This window comes from Adiantum capillus-veneris, chromosome 15 (genome assembly GCF_014529385.1).
Source record: "Adiantum capillus-veneris isolate H3 chromosome 15, ASM1452938v2, whole genome shotgun sequence".
NCBI classification, from domain to species: Eukaryota; Viridiplantae; Streptophyta; class Polypodiopsida; order Polypodiales; family Pteridaceae; genus Adiantum; species Adiantum capillus-veneris.
Window position 1 is genome coordinate 152447456 of NC_140945.1, and position 17240 is coordinate 152464695.

General features: G+C 44.1%; 1 protein-coding gene across 1 annotated transcript in view; it reads left to right on the top strand.

Moving 5' to 3' along the window:
- Nucleotides 1-17240, top strand: part of LOC147441698 (Calcineurin-like metallo-phosphoesterase superfamily protein) — a 74407-nt gene that overhangs the window by 35404 nt on the left and 21763 nt on the right. The window contains exon 2 of the mRNA XM_086483247.1: nt 17014-17073. Coding sequence (XP_086339373.1) covers nt 17014-17073 — 60 coding nt within the window. The remainder of the gene's footprint in view (nt 1-17013; nt 17074-17240) is intronic.

Consider the following 17240-nt stretch of genomic DNA (forward strand, 5'->3'; position numbering starts at 1 on the left):
GTTGAGATATTTTTAGCAAGGAAAGCCGAAACTCGGAAACTGGGCGACGTGTCAGTCTGTGAGCGATTCTGCCAGTCTGGGAGGCAAAAACGAGTTGCATATCATCAAAGGGGGCGCCATTTTCAGCCTCAAGTGGATTGTAGACGGTAAAGAAGCTATGGAATGCTTACCTTGCCCTCTATGCATAGTATGGTTACGGGAGTGATGCCCCGCACGCTACATACTGCTCTCTTTCTCCCCTACGTACAGTATGTTATGCCCCACTAGTGGGCTTCTCATTTGACCTATGTACAGTTCTGGGGGTTTATGCGCGTTTGCCAAGGCAAGAGCCTTCTGAACAAGAACCGGATTAGCTAATTGCTAATCCCCCACAGGTACGCACAGTTCCATCACGAAAGATTGTGAGTTTGGAGAGTTTTGTTGCGTGAAAACTTGTCCAATTCACAGGGGAACTGTCCCATTGCGTGCGGGAGCCCTTTGGACACGTGTAGGCGTGTGCGCTCCGCTAAAAACGATCCGAAACAAGGAATTACAGCCTGCTGTGTTTTTCTGCAGGTTTTGGGTTTCGCACCTAAACTGCAAGGGAACATCGGGGGAGCCTCGTGAGAGCCTTGGGATGCGTGTACAGGCTTTTGGGCTCCCGGCAGTGAAAAACAGAGAATTACAGCCCGCTGAATTTCTGTGACAGCTCACCAAAAAGCTTCGAGATATCGAGGGAATCCGTCCTAGACAGGTGTTTTTGACCTACAGGGGTTTTTGCGCCGTTATGCTGTCGAAATCCGGTCGAAAACCTGCGTTTTCAGCCCTCGCCAGGTTTGGACAGCTTTGTGAAAGCTTGTGCTAAGTGGTTGGATCGTCTACCTTAATTTAAATAAAGAAATACCGAAAGGGGCGCCAGTCTTTGGGGCCTACAGGGTGTCGGTCTCGTGTGCGCAGTGACATTCTAGTCGCTGGACGCAACTGTGTTCTCTTCCCTTCTCAGTGCTCTGTGTAAAGTTAACAGGTAATTGAAATAGTACCGCCCTCTACGTTGTACGGGCCGGTTATACTTGCAGTGTTTGTTCAATCGTGCCATGTGTAAGGGGTTGCCTGAGATTTGGAGTTTGTCTACTATTGTGCCTATCTTCAAACCAGGTGATCCTATAGAGCCTAGGAATTACCGCACTATTATGGTTGGGCACACATTGGCATGGTTGTATGCATCCATTCTTGAGCAGCAATTGAGTAATTGGGCAAAGGGTGAGGGTGTACGAGCAAAGGGCAATGCCGGTTTTAGGAGGGGTTTCTCCACTCTTGATCATATTCTGACACTCAGAGCCATCATTGAGGAGGGCAAGTCACATGGGAGATGGATTTATTGTAGCTTTGTGGATTTCCGCAAAGCATTTGACATGGTACCGAGAGCTCGATTGATGCGCAGATTGCAGGAGATGGGGGTGCCCATAGTGTTGATTTGGGGGATTATGGCTCTAGAGTCCATACAGATCAGTGATGGGGCATGTACGCACCCCAGAGCGAATATTTGACTTAGTTCACTCCACCATTGGGGTGAAACAGGGTTGCCCATTGTCTCCTATCTATTTGGTATGTATGTTGATGAGGTTGCCGATTACATTGACAGATAGGGTGATAGAGGTGCCCAATTGGCAGGGACGTGGATCCCATTGTTGTTATATGCTGATGATAATGTGTTGATCTCTGACTCACCAGAGGGTATGCAGCGACAGTTGGATGCATTACACAGTCTTGCAAAGGACCACAATGTGTTGATCTCTGACTCACCAGAGGGTATGCAGCCACAGTTGGATGCATTACACAGTTTTGCAAAGGATAGTGGATTGTATGTAAACCTTGGTAAAACCAAGGTTATGGTGTTTAAGACCACACCACAATGGATCAGGAGATCAACACCGACTCACATATGGTTAGGAGATTGTAGAGTATACAGATGCATACACTTACCTTGGGGTTGTGTTCACTAGGCCGAGGTTTTCTTTGGGGAGAGTAGCAGAGACTAGATTGACTAGAGCTTATGCGGGCTTGGGAGGCTTGGTAGGTTCAGTTCCAGGAACCTCGGACAAAGTTATGGCTCTTTGATACTTTAGTAGCCTCAACTATGTTGTATGTGGTGCAGATATGGGGACCTTCTGTAGGCCAAGATGGTTGGAGACTGTAAGGTGCAGCGGAAGTGAATGTTAAACTTTGCTCAAGATGAGTGCTCTGAACTGTGCTCAAGGTTCCTTTTACTTACGGAAGGAGAGCCTTCCGTTCCTTTAATGAGAGAGTGCAAGTGATCACAAACAAAGTGGATAAACACTGTGAATGAAGGTGCTGAGACTGAGAGATAGAGAGAGAAGAATACAACACCAGAATGTTGTCAAAACCCTCCTCCGAAGGCCCCACTCTCTATGGCGAGAGCGGTCTACTTATTGATTGCACAAATCTCTACAATGCTTGAACTTGCCGACAGTGTCGATGACGATGAGGACGATGACGAGACGGGCTGAAATCTGAAAATGCTAATGGCTGAAATTTGCAAATCTTGTATCTGCTGAATTTTGACTCTATGTCGGTGACGATGTCGATGACGACGATGCGACGATGACGTGCTGGAAACGCAGATGCTGAAATCTGTGTTTTCCTGACCGAAACTGCAAACTATGCGGGATTTGACCGTGCGGCGAGGATATGCTGCAGCAGGAAGGTGAGATCTGTGAGGTTCGGGGGTCCTACTGCGATGTTTGATTGCTGAAAACTGAACGCTGGTGCTCTTCTGGGATCTGTCACAGTGAATTTGCAAAACGCTGGTTTGTCAGGCTGATGCAAAAATGCTAGGGCTGATTGTTGTTCTGCGAGGGAAATCTGCTAACAGTATGGCTGATCTGTGATCTTGATGCCAAAAATGCTAGGAAGTCATGCTGTCTTCCCGCTGCCGGGCTGATCTGCAAACCAAATCGCCAGGCTGATCTGAGTGAAAAACTCTAGGTCTTGCAAGGGCAAAAATGCTAGGTCTTCTGTCTTGGGGGTCTGAGAAGTTGCCTGATGAACACAGGGTTCCTGTTGCCTCTTTTGCTCGAGTCGAGGTCCAAAGAACCCCCACAGGAAGTATTATGTGTACGAATGATTAGTCAGTACACATTGTTCGAGTCTTTCATTCATGATGCTTTCCTATATTTTAGTCACCGTCCTTATGTGATCCCTTTTCATAGGCATGACATATTGTACGATGAACATGATTCACTCATGAATGAACACGGATGTATGCGGATGACTCATGAAAAGATGAAAAGTATGCATTCAATGAATTCACATTCTATGTCTCTTCCTTGGCATGACACAGTTGTCGAAAGAGCACAAGAAGGATTGAGCACCAAGCATCGGCATTTCCATTGTGATTTGCCACAGTTAATAAGGATAGATAAAAAAAAGTAGATCTCATTGTTTGCGTGTGTTTGATGAACGGTTTGGCACTCTGTCACTTTGTTCATTTGCATCGCATGCACAGTTTGTTCGAAGGAATAGTATTTTTCCAGTCACTTTGTACATGGAATGGATATGTTCATGTTTTTGTGTTGGAAGTGGTTTCAGGAATTTTCATTCTCGGAGATTCTTGAAGAAGGTAGACGCATGACTCTAGAAGAAGTGGAAGCATTGAAGATGACTTTGTGTCGCTTTCGGTGCGTGACACATCTAATCCTATGTGTACATGGACAAGCTACTTCATGGCATGGGTTCAGTTCAGTTAGCTTAGGAAGTGTTCTGACACTTTTGTGAGTCTGTGCGCAGACCGTGCATGTCCAGACACTTAGAGTAGATGCATATCCTCTGGTTGCACACAACATGATCAACAGATTTTCATCAGAACTCATCAGGAGCATTTTTACAGTGCATAGACCTATTTTCCCTATTTTTGACATTTTCACTTATTATTTTTAAGTGACTTTTGTTGGGAACTAGGCAGGGCAAATTAGCAAGTGAAGTATATAAGAAAACCTAGCGCTAGCACTTTCTGGCAGAAGAGGCAGCAGGAACTTCGGTTCAACAGGCCCCTTCTTAGCAGGATCCCCGCAGGCCTAGCGTTTTGCAACCACAGATCAAACTTGGCGTTTTTGCATGGCATATCAGCCTCGGCGACCACAAGGCATAGCAGATCAGCCCTAGCGATAGCAGATTCCCCAGCGATAGTAGATCAGCCCTAGCGTTAGCAATTTCCTCAGCAAAGACAAATTTCAGCTCCTAGCGTTTTTGGTTTGCAGATCAACCTCAACGTTTTTGCAGATCTTCGCGACGGAATCAGCCCTAGACTCAGCGTTTTCAGTTTTCAGCAGTCAGTTTCCGTAGTAGAACCCCCAAACCTCGCAGATCTCACCTTCCCGCAGCAGATCCTTGCCCCACGGTCAGATCCTGCGAAGTTTGCAGATTCAGCCCGGGAAACGCAGATTTTAGCATCTGCGTTTTCAACGCGTCGTCGTTGCATCATCGCTATCGACATCGTCATCGACATAGAGTCAGAATTCAACAGATAAGATTTGCAGATTTTAGCCTTAGCATTTTCAGATTTCAGCCCGTCTCGTCGTCGTCCTCATCCTCGTCGACATCGTCGGCAAGTCCAAGCATTGTAGAGATTTGTGCAATCAATAGTAGACCGCTCTCGCCATAGAGAGTGGGGCCTTCGGAGGAGGGTTTTTGACAACATTTTGGTGTCGTATTCTTCTCTCTCTATCTCTTAGTCTCAGCACCTTCACTCACAGTGTTTATCCACTTTGTTTGTGATCACTTTCACTCTCATTTAAGGAGGGAAGGCTCTCCCTTCCCTAAGTAAGAGGAACCTTGAGCACAGTTCGGAGCACTCATCTTGAGCAAAGTTCAACATTCACTTCTGCTGCACCTTACACTTGGGCTATATCTACTTGAACTACACAAATATAGAGACACTTTACTGGGGAGAGCTAGAGAGACAGTCCCAGAGACGGATTACAGATTTCTTTTCACTAGATATGGGACAGCCAAAGGAGCAGCCATCACTGTAGAGCTTCGCCCACACTCATTCGACCGCTACCGACACTCTCATCGACCGAGCACTCGAGCTATGGAAATCTAGACGGCCACGATTGAGGAGGGGGGCTACACAACATCGACGGAGAGTACAGCAGAGGATTCGAGCCATACTCTCTCGACATCCAGAGTGCAGATGAGGATGGATTCTAGTAGTAGTAGTAATTTTGTTCTAGTCTTTTTGTACCTAGACATAGTATGAGATTCACAATTTTGTAATAGTTTGGTCTCATAGGTCATTTTGGCCTTTTGAAGACGTTAATATAACATTTCATTTCATTTCATTTCATTTCTCTCTCGCTCTCGTGTATTCTCCCCGCTTGTGTACACTTCCGCATCGTTGACTTTGATATAGTGTCAGAGCTTTGTGCTCAGTGATCGCAAGGGGTGGCAAAGGATCGTCGCTAAGAAGAGAGGAGTTGTGGGGTGAGGGCGTATTTTTCCTCTTTGGGACCGGAAGCCTCAAGCTCTAGCGTTTTTAATTGCGTTTTAAAAACGCTCTTGGTTGAGGCTCGAACTACCTTGCAAGAGGCGGCACTTTCTTCAGCAAGCGTTTTCAAATGCGTTTTGAAATGTAGGCGCGAACAGTGGTGGACGATCACATGTCAATTGCGTTTTGAAATGCTGCCTGTATTGTGCTAGTGGTTATCGAGAGCGTTCCTCACCTGAAACGCTAATAGAGGTGCTCCATAGTGCTGCCAGGTAGAAATGATAAAAAGGAGAAGCCAATTCAGTACCATTTTTGAGATGCTTGGGTAAGAGGGTGTCCAACGACAGGAAGCTAAAGGTGCTGCTAACGACTGATGGCCACCTTTTGCGTTTTTAAATGCATGGAGAGGAGAGGTCATATGTCTTGGTGAAAGTGCGAAGCAGAAGGTACCGGTAGGTGCGCGTCGCGATGTAGTGCAGGATTGGGGCAAGAAGCAGGAGGCGGAGTGTAGCAGAGAGGAAGCGCTAGGGATCGAAGCAAGGAGAGAGAGAGAGAGCTCACGTTTTTGGGGAAAACTCAATAAGTGAGTTCTGGGTTTTCCCACTTTTATTATAAGTGACTTAAAAAAAATGTGTCTAGGTTCATATTGAACCTGGACAAAGTATAAAAATGTACAAAAAGGGGTTATTTAGGCCTTTAGCCCAACAACCTCCCACTTAAAGGCATAAATGACGCCTTTAAGTTAACCAACTCCCACCAGCTGTATGCAATGCTCATGTTGAGCCTTAGCAAGACTCTTGGTGAGAACATTTGCAGGGTTATCCTGTGTATGGATCTTAGTCAAGGTGACTAGGCCATCCTCCAATACCTGTCGTATGAAGTGGTACCGCACATCTATGTGTTTGGTACGCGCATGAAACATGGTATTTTTGGCTAAATAAACAACACTCTGGCTATCACAACCCAACACGGGTGTATGAGCAAGCATGCCAAGTTCTTTTGCAAGTCTGTCCAACCAAATGACCTCTTTTGAAGCCTCTGTGGCTGAAATATATTCAGCCTCAGTAGTACTCAATGCCACAATTTTCTGTAACCTAGAACACCAAGAGACTGCACCACCAACAATGGCAAATACATATCCACTGGTAGATTTCCTGGTATCCATGTCACCTGCCATGTCTGCATCACAATATCCCTGCAACTCTAAGTCACTTTTTCCATAACAGATACACTTTGATTGTGTACCTTTCAAATATCTCAGAATGCATTTGACAGCTTCCCAATGCGCTTTGCCAGGATTCGACATGTATCGACTAACAACTCCCACTACATAAGCAATGTCGGGGCGAGTGACAACCATAGCATACATAAGGGAACCACAAGCTGATGCATAAGGGATTCCCTTCATTGCTTTCAATGCCACCTCATCCTTTGGGCAATTTGCTTTGCTAAGCTTAGTGTATGGAGGTAAAGGTGCCCCAAGAGACTTAGCATCAACCATATTAAATCTGTCAAGTACTTTTGCAATGTACGTTTCTTGAGATAAAAACAGTAATTTCAGCCTTCTATCTCTTTTAATATGCATGCCCAAAATATGCTCTGCATCACCCAAATCCTTCATAGCAAATGCTGAATTTAGCTTACGTTTCAGAGCATCAAGACTAGTCTTATGTTTCCTGGCAAGCAGCATGTCATCAACATAGAGAACGAGTATGATGGGACTACCATTATCATCCCTTTTCGTATACAAACAATGATCTGTATGGCTGCGTTTAAAGCCTTGAGACAGCATAAAAGTTTCAAACTTCTTGCCGTCTTTACATCGCAACGAGAGCAAAAAGGACACATAAAGTTGTAAGCTTTACAATAGGAGAAAATATTTCTTGAAAAATCAATTTCTTCTTTCTGTGCATATCTTTTTGCAACCAATCTTGCTTTGTACTTCGGTTTTTCATCCACTATCTTAATCTTGTATACCCATTTGTTAGGAAGAGCCTTTCTCCCTTTACGCAATGGCACAAGATCCCAAGTATCATTTGCATACAAGGATTTCATTTCCTCTTGCATCGCAAGCTTCCACTTATTGCTTGACTCACATGATTTGGCCTCTTTATATGTAAGAGGTTCACCCTCATTTGTCAACATTACATGATCCAAAGAGGGGTTAAATCTGTGCGGTTGCCCTGTGTACCCAATGATCTACATTCTCAGGCAACGGTTCTACATCATAAGGCAACTCATTTTCAGCTCTATCATACTGCTGAAAATAGTTTTCAGCCAATTCAGGTGGCTGTCCATCCTCATTAGGAGCATCAAAATCATGTCCTACCTCTTCTGGCTCAAGGTTAACTGGTTGATTATCAATTTCAGCTTGCGGTAATGCATCATGAGGCTCTTTTTCAATATCAATGGGTGGCACAGAAGGCTGAAATCTGACTGTTTTCTTGTCAGCATCAGATTTTGTAGCATTCTTAAGTAATTTTGCCTCATTGAACACTACATCTCGGCTGCGTATTACCTTTCTAAACTGTGGTAACCACACTCTATAGCCCATTTCACCTTCTTCCCCATAACTTAGGAGGATCAAGCTTTGTTCATAACCTAGGAGGACTCCTTTAATGGACTTCATATCAAGCTTTGTTCTCAAGTCATTGTGTACATGAACAAAAGCTTCGCAGCCAAATACTCTCAAATGATCATAAGAGGCAGGTTTGCCAGACCAAACCTCCTTTGGAATGTCATTTTTCCGCGTACTATTAGGAGAGCGATTGCAAATATGAACTGCAGTTTTCAATGCCTCCCCCCAAAACTCTTGGGAAAGATTAGCGATGGACAACATGCAACGCACTCTCTCGCTTAAAGTAAGATTATACCTCTCAGCCACACCATTAGAAAACTGATTATACCTCTCAGCCACACCATTAGAAAACTGATTATAAGGGATTGTCAACTCCCTTTTAATCGAATTTTCATCTCAAAAACGCTGAAATTCAGCAGATACATACTCTCCTTCATTATCAGATCTGAGACATTTAAGCTTAGTACTCTTTTGCGTGTGACAAAAGCATGAAACTTCTAAAAAGCATTAAAAGTCTTACTCTTACTTTTCAACAAATGCACCCATCCTTTCCTAGTACAATCATCAATGAATGTAACAAAATACAATGCACCACCAAAAGACTTAAACCAGGCATAGTGCATACATCAGAGTGAATAAGATCAAGAGGATTAGCTTTGCAAGAGACACCAGAGTAATAAGAAGATTTCTTTTGCTTTCCATAAAGATAATCGTTACAAAAATCCAAGTTTTTGCCTTTTACATCAACCCTCTTTAGAGAGGAAAGCACATCAATACCCTTTTGGCTCATATCTTATGCCACAATTCCGTGTGAGAAGCAACTTCAGCAACAACAAGAAACTTGCCAGGCAAAGCTTTGCATCGAAGATAGTACAAAGTACCTCTTTTAGACCCTTTTGCAACAAGCATAGAGCCCTTAAGCAACTTCCATGAACCCCCAGCAAACATGGTAGTATAACCATGTGCATCTAACTGGCCAACAGATAACAAACTTTTCTTAAGGCCTGGTACAAACCTGACATCATTCAACACAAGCTCTTGACCATTGTTAAGAGCCAAACTCATAGTACCCATTCCCTCAATATTGCAAGCAAAATTATCACCAAGGTACACCTTGTCATAATTGCCTGCAGCATATGTAGCAAAACACTCCAAAGATGGAGTCACATGGAATGAAGCACCAGAATCCACTATCCATGACTGGGATAGGCCATCATTAGCACCGAGCAATGCATCAATGACATTTTTCTTCGAGATAAGCATGTCTTCTGTATTAGCTATCACCAAATCTGAGGGGCATGAAGCCGCAACCAAGATTTCCTCAACGTCTGACAACTCCTCAATGACCACACTAGAGGATACATTTGCATTCTCAGCATCCCTGGAGGAATCACCTGCTGATTTTTCCCCTTCTTCTCATCTTTCTTCTTCTTATCTTGCGTTTCCTTCTTCCTTTCCTGCTCTTTCTTGAAATACCCGCAATTGGGTTTCTTGTGACCCTTCTTGCCTCCTTATCCTTTGTCTTGCTCTTACTTCTATTTTGAGTCCTGTTGCCCGCATCACGCTTTTGATTTCTACCTCTTGCATTGTAGGCAGAACTGCCACCTTCCCCACTAGACTTGCGTCTAATTTCTTCATTGAGAATAGACCCTCTCACACCGTCATACGTGAGGGTGGGACTATTGCTCAGAGAGACAACCAAGGTTTCCCAAGTATCTGGCAATGTCATAAGCAAGAAAATAGCTTTCAGCTTATCATCGAATTGTTGAAGCCCATTGTCCTACAACTGACTCAACACACCTGTAAAAGCACTCAAATGCTCAGAAGTTGACTTCGAGTCATCAAGTTGCATATTCACCAACTTTCGCATTAAATGTACCTGGTTCACAGGCGTGGTGTTTTCATAATTGGACTTTAGCTTTTACCATATTGCATAAGCAGAGTCTAAACGCTTGATGTCCGTCAAGATGTCATCATTGATAGCCATTTTGATGTAGGCCATAGCCTTCTTATTCAACCTGGCCCACTCTTCGTTAGACAAACCTGGCGGCTTATTCTCTTCCAATGCATCTTCACAATCCTTTAAGAAAAGGATACCTTGCATGCGTTCTTGCCAGAGGTCGAAGCCTTGACCATCAAACCGTTTGATTTCCATCAAACTTTTAGTGTCAGATGTGGAAGAAGAAGAAGAATCCATTTTAATTCAACCACAAGTGTGTATACAAGAGAGATGCAATAGGCTGAAAATTTCAGCAAATAGGAGCAATCACAAGACTTTTGCATACTATAGACCACAATTTATTTACATGAAATTGTCCAAATTTGAAATTTAATCTGAAAAGTGCAATTTCAAGTACCTGTACTCAGCTTTTCACACAATTTGTTGCGACAAACATCAATACATGTGAACCCACATGTCACGTGACACATCCCAACCCTATGTGTCCGTGGACAAGCTACAGCATGATCAGGGTTTAGTCAGTCCAGTCAGTCTAGATTAGCAGTGATCTGACACTTTTGTGAGTCTACTCGTAGACCGTGCATACCCAGTCACTTAGTGTAGATGCATATCCTCTGGTTGCACACAGCATGATCATCAGTATTCCCTTCAGGATCCATGAGATTCAGTCAGGGGAATTTTCCAGTGCATTTAGCCTATTTTCCCTATTTTTGGTATTTCACTTATTATTTTTAAGTGACTTTCCAACAAAAGTAGGTAGGGCAATTTTGGTGAGTTAATATATAAGCAAACCCAAGTTAGCACTTTCTGGCAGAAGAGGCAGCAGGAGCTTCCCGCTCAACAGGCAACTTCTCAGCAGTACCCCCTCAACACCCCTAGCGTTTTTGGATCCCCATCTTCGCCGGGCATTTCCAGACCTTTGGCGCTTCCATCCATTGCAGGATCGCCAACATCACCAGCATTACCTAGCGACTGCAGATCCCCCTCATCGCAAGAAATCCCAGCTTGCTAGCGTTTTACAATCTCAGCCCCATCAGCGTTTTTGGATTTCCGGCCCAGATCAGCCTAGCGTTTTTGGCTAGCAGCAAGAAGGCATCAGCGTTTTTGTTTTACAGCCCATCTGTAGAAGAATACTCAGCATTTTCAGCCTATGGTATAGCAGTAGAAACAGCCCCAATTGGTTGCAGAAGTTCCCCCAATTTCAGCCCATAAAAACACAGCCAAAACGGTCATTTTCAGCCACCGAAACAGCCCCGAAATTCAGCAGTTAGAAGACCACAGATTTCAGCCATCAAGTCGTCGTCGTCATCACCGTCGTCGTCATCGGCATAGTCCCATTGCATCAGTCCATTGCATTCACATTGTACGCCTTTGTGCAATCAAAGGAGACCACTCTCGTCCATGAGAGTGGGGCCTTCGGAGGAGGGTTTTACAACCTCTCGGGTGTTGTATCTCTTCTCTCTCCTTCTCTCAGTCTCATTCACTTGTACGCACAATATCCACTCACTTTGTTCGTGATCATAGCACTCTCCATAAGACGGAAAGCTCTCTCTTTCCCTAAGAACTAAAAGGAACCTTGAGCAATAAAGATCACTAATCTTGAGAAAATACAAATTCATTTTGCTGCACCTTACATTGGTATCAGAGCTTTGGAAGTGTTCTGCATTACTCAAGGAAAGAACCACAAGAACCACAAGAACCACAATAATTTTTTTTTGCTTGTTGCGATCGTACGAACCCAAGTTTACTTGGGCGTGGCGATTCCTAATCGTGTTTTGTTGAAGAGTGACAGGAATCCCAAGAAAGAAGGGCTTGTCCAGCCTCCCCTTGTGTCTCTTTTCACTCATTGAGAGCGGACCGTGCACTTAGCAGCCGGTCAATCGACGTGAGGTGGGAAAAAGCAACCTTGGTGTGAGCGCAAGGCCGCCAAGGGGTGCACTCGCAGAAAAGGATAGAACTCGGGTGAAGAGAAGATCCTTCTCCAACGCGATTTGCAAGCGAAAGAACACCTCAAGAACCTCAAGACCCTCAAGAACCCAAGTTCCTCGTGAACTTTAGAAACCAAGACCCTCAAGAACCCAAGTTCCTCGTGAACTTAAGAACCCAAGACCCCCAAGAACCCACAAGAACCCACGATTGCAGAATGGTCATCACTCGAAGCGGAATGGATACTTCGCTTGGAGGTGATGAGCATAAGAGAGGCGAAGAAGAATTTTCCCCACCAGGAGGTTTTTCCGATCCTTCTCCATCTACGACAAAGATTGCACTAACTCCTATGGAGGAGTTAAAGCTGATGTTTAAGGAAAGAATGGCAGAAATGAAACGTAGACACGCAGAAGAAAAAGCAGAAAGAGAAGTAGAAAGAAAGGCAAGAGAAGTAGAAAGAGAAGCGGCAAGAAAGGCAAGACAAGAACAGTGCGACCGACACATGCAAGAGTTCTTGCGGCTCTTGTCTCCAGTGCCGGCACCGATGCAAGAGATTCGGGAAAAGGAGACTCTCAGTCTCTTCTTCTCCAAATTATGACCCACAGGATTTGCAAGATTGTGTGAAGCATGATGATGATTTGATTGACAATGACTTGCATGATGATTTGAAGCACAATGATAAGCATGATGATTTGGATGCCAATGATTTGCATAATGATTTGGATGACATTGACAAGCATGATGATTTGCATGATCAAGATGTGATTTCTCACAAGCATGATGAGTTGCATGCAGATGATGTGATTGTTCACAAGGATGAAGTATTAGTGAATGCTTTTTCTAGCGAAGCTAACCTTGTTGCAGATTCGATCAAACACGAAGGATCGATCTTGGCTCTCGAGCCTCGGTCCAAAGAACCCTCATAGGAAGTATTATGTGTTCGCATGATTGATACGCACGCATTGTTCGAATGTTTCATTCGTGATCGTTTCCTGTATTTTTGTCAGCATCGTTATGTGATCCCTTTTCCTAGGCATGACATGTTGTATGTTGAGCACGTTTCACTCATGAATGAGCACGAATGTATGCGGATTTTTCATGAAAAGCTGAAAAGTATGCATGTCAGGAAGCCACATTCTGTCTCTTCCTTGGCATGACACAGTCGTAGAACGAGCACATGAAAGTATGAGCACCAAGCATTTCTGTGGTGAATTGCCACAGTGGATTGCTTTAGATCATAAGAGAGAGATTCGACCTCATTGGTTGCGTGTATGTGGTGAACGGTTTGGCATTCCGTCTATTTCTTCATCTACATTGCATGCACAGTCTTTGAAAAAGACTAGATTTTTTCCCTTCACTTTACATGGAATAGGTATGGTCATGGTTTTGTGTTGGAAATGGTTTCAGGAATTTTCAGCCATGGAGATTCTTGAAGATGAAAGAAGCAGGACCCTAGACGAAGTTGAAGCAAGGAAGGAGATTCAAAAGATTTTGTGTCGCTTTCGGCGCGGCCCATTGAAGCAAGCGTTGCAGACATTTATGAAGTTCAAGTACCGCACGACCCACACATCCGAGTGGGCAGGCGAAGAGTCCCTTCCAAGATTCTGGATGCTTTTGGCGATCTCCCTCGACGCCATACAGTTCGGTACCACTACCTCACTTTGAAAAGGAGGGGATGTCACGTGACACATCCCAACCCTATGTGTCCGTGGACAAGCTACAGCATGATCAGGATTCAGTCAGTCCAGTCAGTCTAGATTAGAGGTGATATGGCACTTTTGTGAGTCTATTTGTAGACCGTGCATGCCCAGTCACTTAGTGTAGATGCATATCCTCTGGTTGCACACAGCATGATCATCAGTATTCCCTTCAGGATCCATCAGATTTAGTCAGGGGAATTTTCTAGTGCATTTAGCCTATTTTCCCTATTTTTGGTATTTTCACTTATTATTTTTAAGTGACTTTCCAACAAAAGTAGGTAGTGCAATTTTGGTGAGTTAATATATAAGCAAACCCAAGTTAGCACTTTCTGGCAGAAGAGGCAGCAGGAGCTTCCCGCTCAACAGGCAACTTCTCAGCAGTACCCCCTAGCACCCCTAGCGTTTTTGGATCCCCATCTTCGTTGGGCATTTCCAGACCTTTGGCGCCTCCATCCATTGTTGCAGGATCGCCATCATCACTAGCATTACCTAGCGACTGCAGATCCCCCTCATCGCAAGAAATCCCAGTTTGCTAGCGTTTTACAATCTCAGCACCATCAGCGTTTTTGGATTTCCGGCCCAGATCAGCCTAGCGTTTTTGGCTAGCAGCAAGAAGGCATCAGCATTTTTGTTTTACAGCCCATCTGTAGCAGAATACTCAGCATTTTCAGCCTATGGTACAGTAGTAGAAACCGCCCCAATTGGTTGCAGAAATTCCCCCAATTTCAGCCCATAAAAACACAGCCACAACGGTCATTTTCAGCCACCGAAACAGCCCCGAAATTCAGCAGTTAGAAGACCATAGATTTCAGCCATCAAGTCGTCGTCGTCATCACCGTCGTCGTTATCGGCATAGTCCCATTGCATTCACATTGTACGCCTTTGTGCAATCAAAGGAGACCACTCTCGCCGATGAGAGTGGGACCTTCGGAGGAGGGTTTTACAACCTCTCGGGTGTCGTATCTCTTCTCTCTCCTTCTCTCAGTCTCATTCACTTGCACGCACAATATTCACTCACTTTGTTCATGATCATAGCACTCTCCATAAGACGGAAAGCTCTCTCTTTCCCTAAGAACTAAAAGGAACCTTGAGCAATAAAGATCACTAATCTTGAGAAAATACAACATTCATTCCGCTGCACCTAACACCACAACTTTGGTACACCTGCATATTGCTGTTTTGACCTGTTATAACCTGTAAATCACCTGTTTTGACCTAAAAACAGCCTGTTTTGGGCTGTTTTGACATTTTTGGTGACCTTTTCAACTCCGGAAGCAAGGGGTTTTGCGATGGAAGCGAAATTGATCACAGGAGAGCAATTTTAACTCGCTGTCGAGCAGATTGCACAGGGCTGTTTTGAAACCCTAGGACTCTAATACCAGTTGAAAGCGCGCAGCAGAAGGTACCGGTAGGTGCGCGTCGCGATGTAGTGCAGGATTGGGGCAAGAAGCAAGAGGCAGAGTGCAGTAGAGAGGAAGCGCTAGGGATCGAAGCAGGGAGAGAGAGAGAGCTCACATTTTTGGGGAAAACTCAATAAGTGAGTTTTGGGTTTTCCCACTTTTATTATAAGTGACTTTAAAAAAATGTGTCCATATTGAACCTGGACAAAGTATAATAATATACAAAAAGGGGGTTATTTGGGCCTTTAACCCAACGCTTGGGGCAATTTTTATGAGCCTCTCAATGGGGGTTCCCACCTAGCTTAGACCTGATTGGAGAGCAATTTATTTGATGCGGCTTGGAGGAATTCTATGGCCCTTGGAGTGCGAGAAGGAGCACAAGAATTCAAATCTTGCAACTTCAACATGGTCTCCCCTTGCTTGAGCGCCCACGAAGATATCAACCAAAACCAACTATTGGCTATGGATAGCAGATCCACCTCGAGTTAGCGGCCTATGCTCAACCAAAGTTCTCAAGGAAACCGGCTAATTGTTCGGCTTGAGATCATGAAGCCAAAAGCAAATGCACGAGTTCGCTAGAGGACACTGGCAAAGGCACTCTTGACAAGGATGGCAGTACCAATACTCAGTTAGCTGCCTCGATATCCACCACGAGGTTTGATCATAGTTGTTCTAATTGTGACTTGACGCTTTGTTTGGCTCGAGAGTTTGAAGCCAAAGGCAAAAGCAAGAACTCACAGATAGACAAAGACAAAGGCAAGCTAGACAGAGATTACGGTAACAAAGATTTGACAGAGGAGATTGGCATGGCACATGTGGCGGGGCCACAGTGGCCTCAACGTCAGATTTCTAGTCAAATGATAGTTGTTGCCACTAGCTTCAGCCAGAGAGAGGCTTGTGAGAGGCAGATAGGGGCAAACAATGCTCTGTATAATTAATTTGAACCCTTGTGTTTGGAGTTCAAGTTATCGGTGTTTGGACCCGTAGGTCGGAGTTCAAGGCACATTCATTTGGCAAGGAACCAATTAGACGTATGTAAAACACTATGGATGAGTGCACCAATCCATTGTTGTTGGTCCGATTATGGATAGGATGTGTTTCAAAGTTCATTATCTAAAAAGTATATTCGGACGTGATGTGTTTACAGTTCACGAATGGGGATTTTTGGACGTAGTGTGGTCTTCATTGTACAATTCAAAGTTTCTAAAAGGCAACCGATGCTCAAGATGGCATTATTATGAGGTACAAAGTTGAGGGTAGCATAACCGAGGTGTATCAAGTATCCCGGCCGGTGCTGGGGTGTCCATGGTATCTTTTTCATCGACTTGGTCTCACTATTAATGTCCACTATGAGTTGTAGAGAGGGTGTTAGAGTTTTGGAGGTGTTGGCATGTAAGCTAGGACTAGTAGTATGTGCACTTGTAATCTTGCCTCCGACGGAAATTGTGGAGCATGTGGTGTTTGAACACGTGTATGAACCTCGTGTGTTTGTTTTGGTTGGAATGTTTTATGAGGATCTAAATAAAGTGGCCGGGCAAATTTTTGTGGAATTTTTATTGATTGAATCGGACATGATTTTTAATAATAGAAAAGCTCTCAATAAGTATATTAGTGACCCTTGCGGTCTCCTTAAAGAAATCAGTAAAAGAGAAGGTACAAGGATCCCAGCACCTGCGCCGAACCCTTGACAATATTGCCTTACCCCTGGTTTTAATACTCCATGTATCAAAAACCTATATTTGTGGAGTTTCGTACGTTTTGGGTCAGTAGTTGAATCTTCTCAAGTCTAATAAGGTGCTGCTTTTCTTTTTCTCCGAGTTATTCTTTTGTGGGATTCAGAATCAGGTATAGTAACTTAAGCCTGATTGTTCGTTGCTCCCTTTTTTTTGGGTCAATATTTCCGCCTTCTAAATTTGCCAAGATCAAAAACGAAATGTTGACTTTGTGTTTTGTGTGGATGCTAGGACCCCAAAGCTGATGGTACAAGCGAAGCTGTGAGGGTGGTTGTGATAGCTGATCCCCAGGTTTGGTAGTTTAATTTTAGCTTTAGCAATTAATTTTCCCAGCCTTGGTAACATATCATGTATTTGTTGTATTGCACAGCTTGATATAATCACAACCTTGAAAATTATGGTTTTTGCTGCTTATGTAGATTAGTTATGCTTTGTTAATATGGATAGAATCTCGGTCA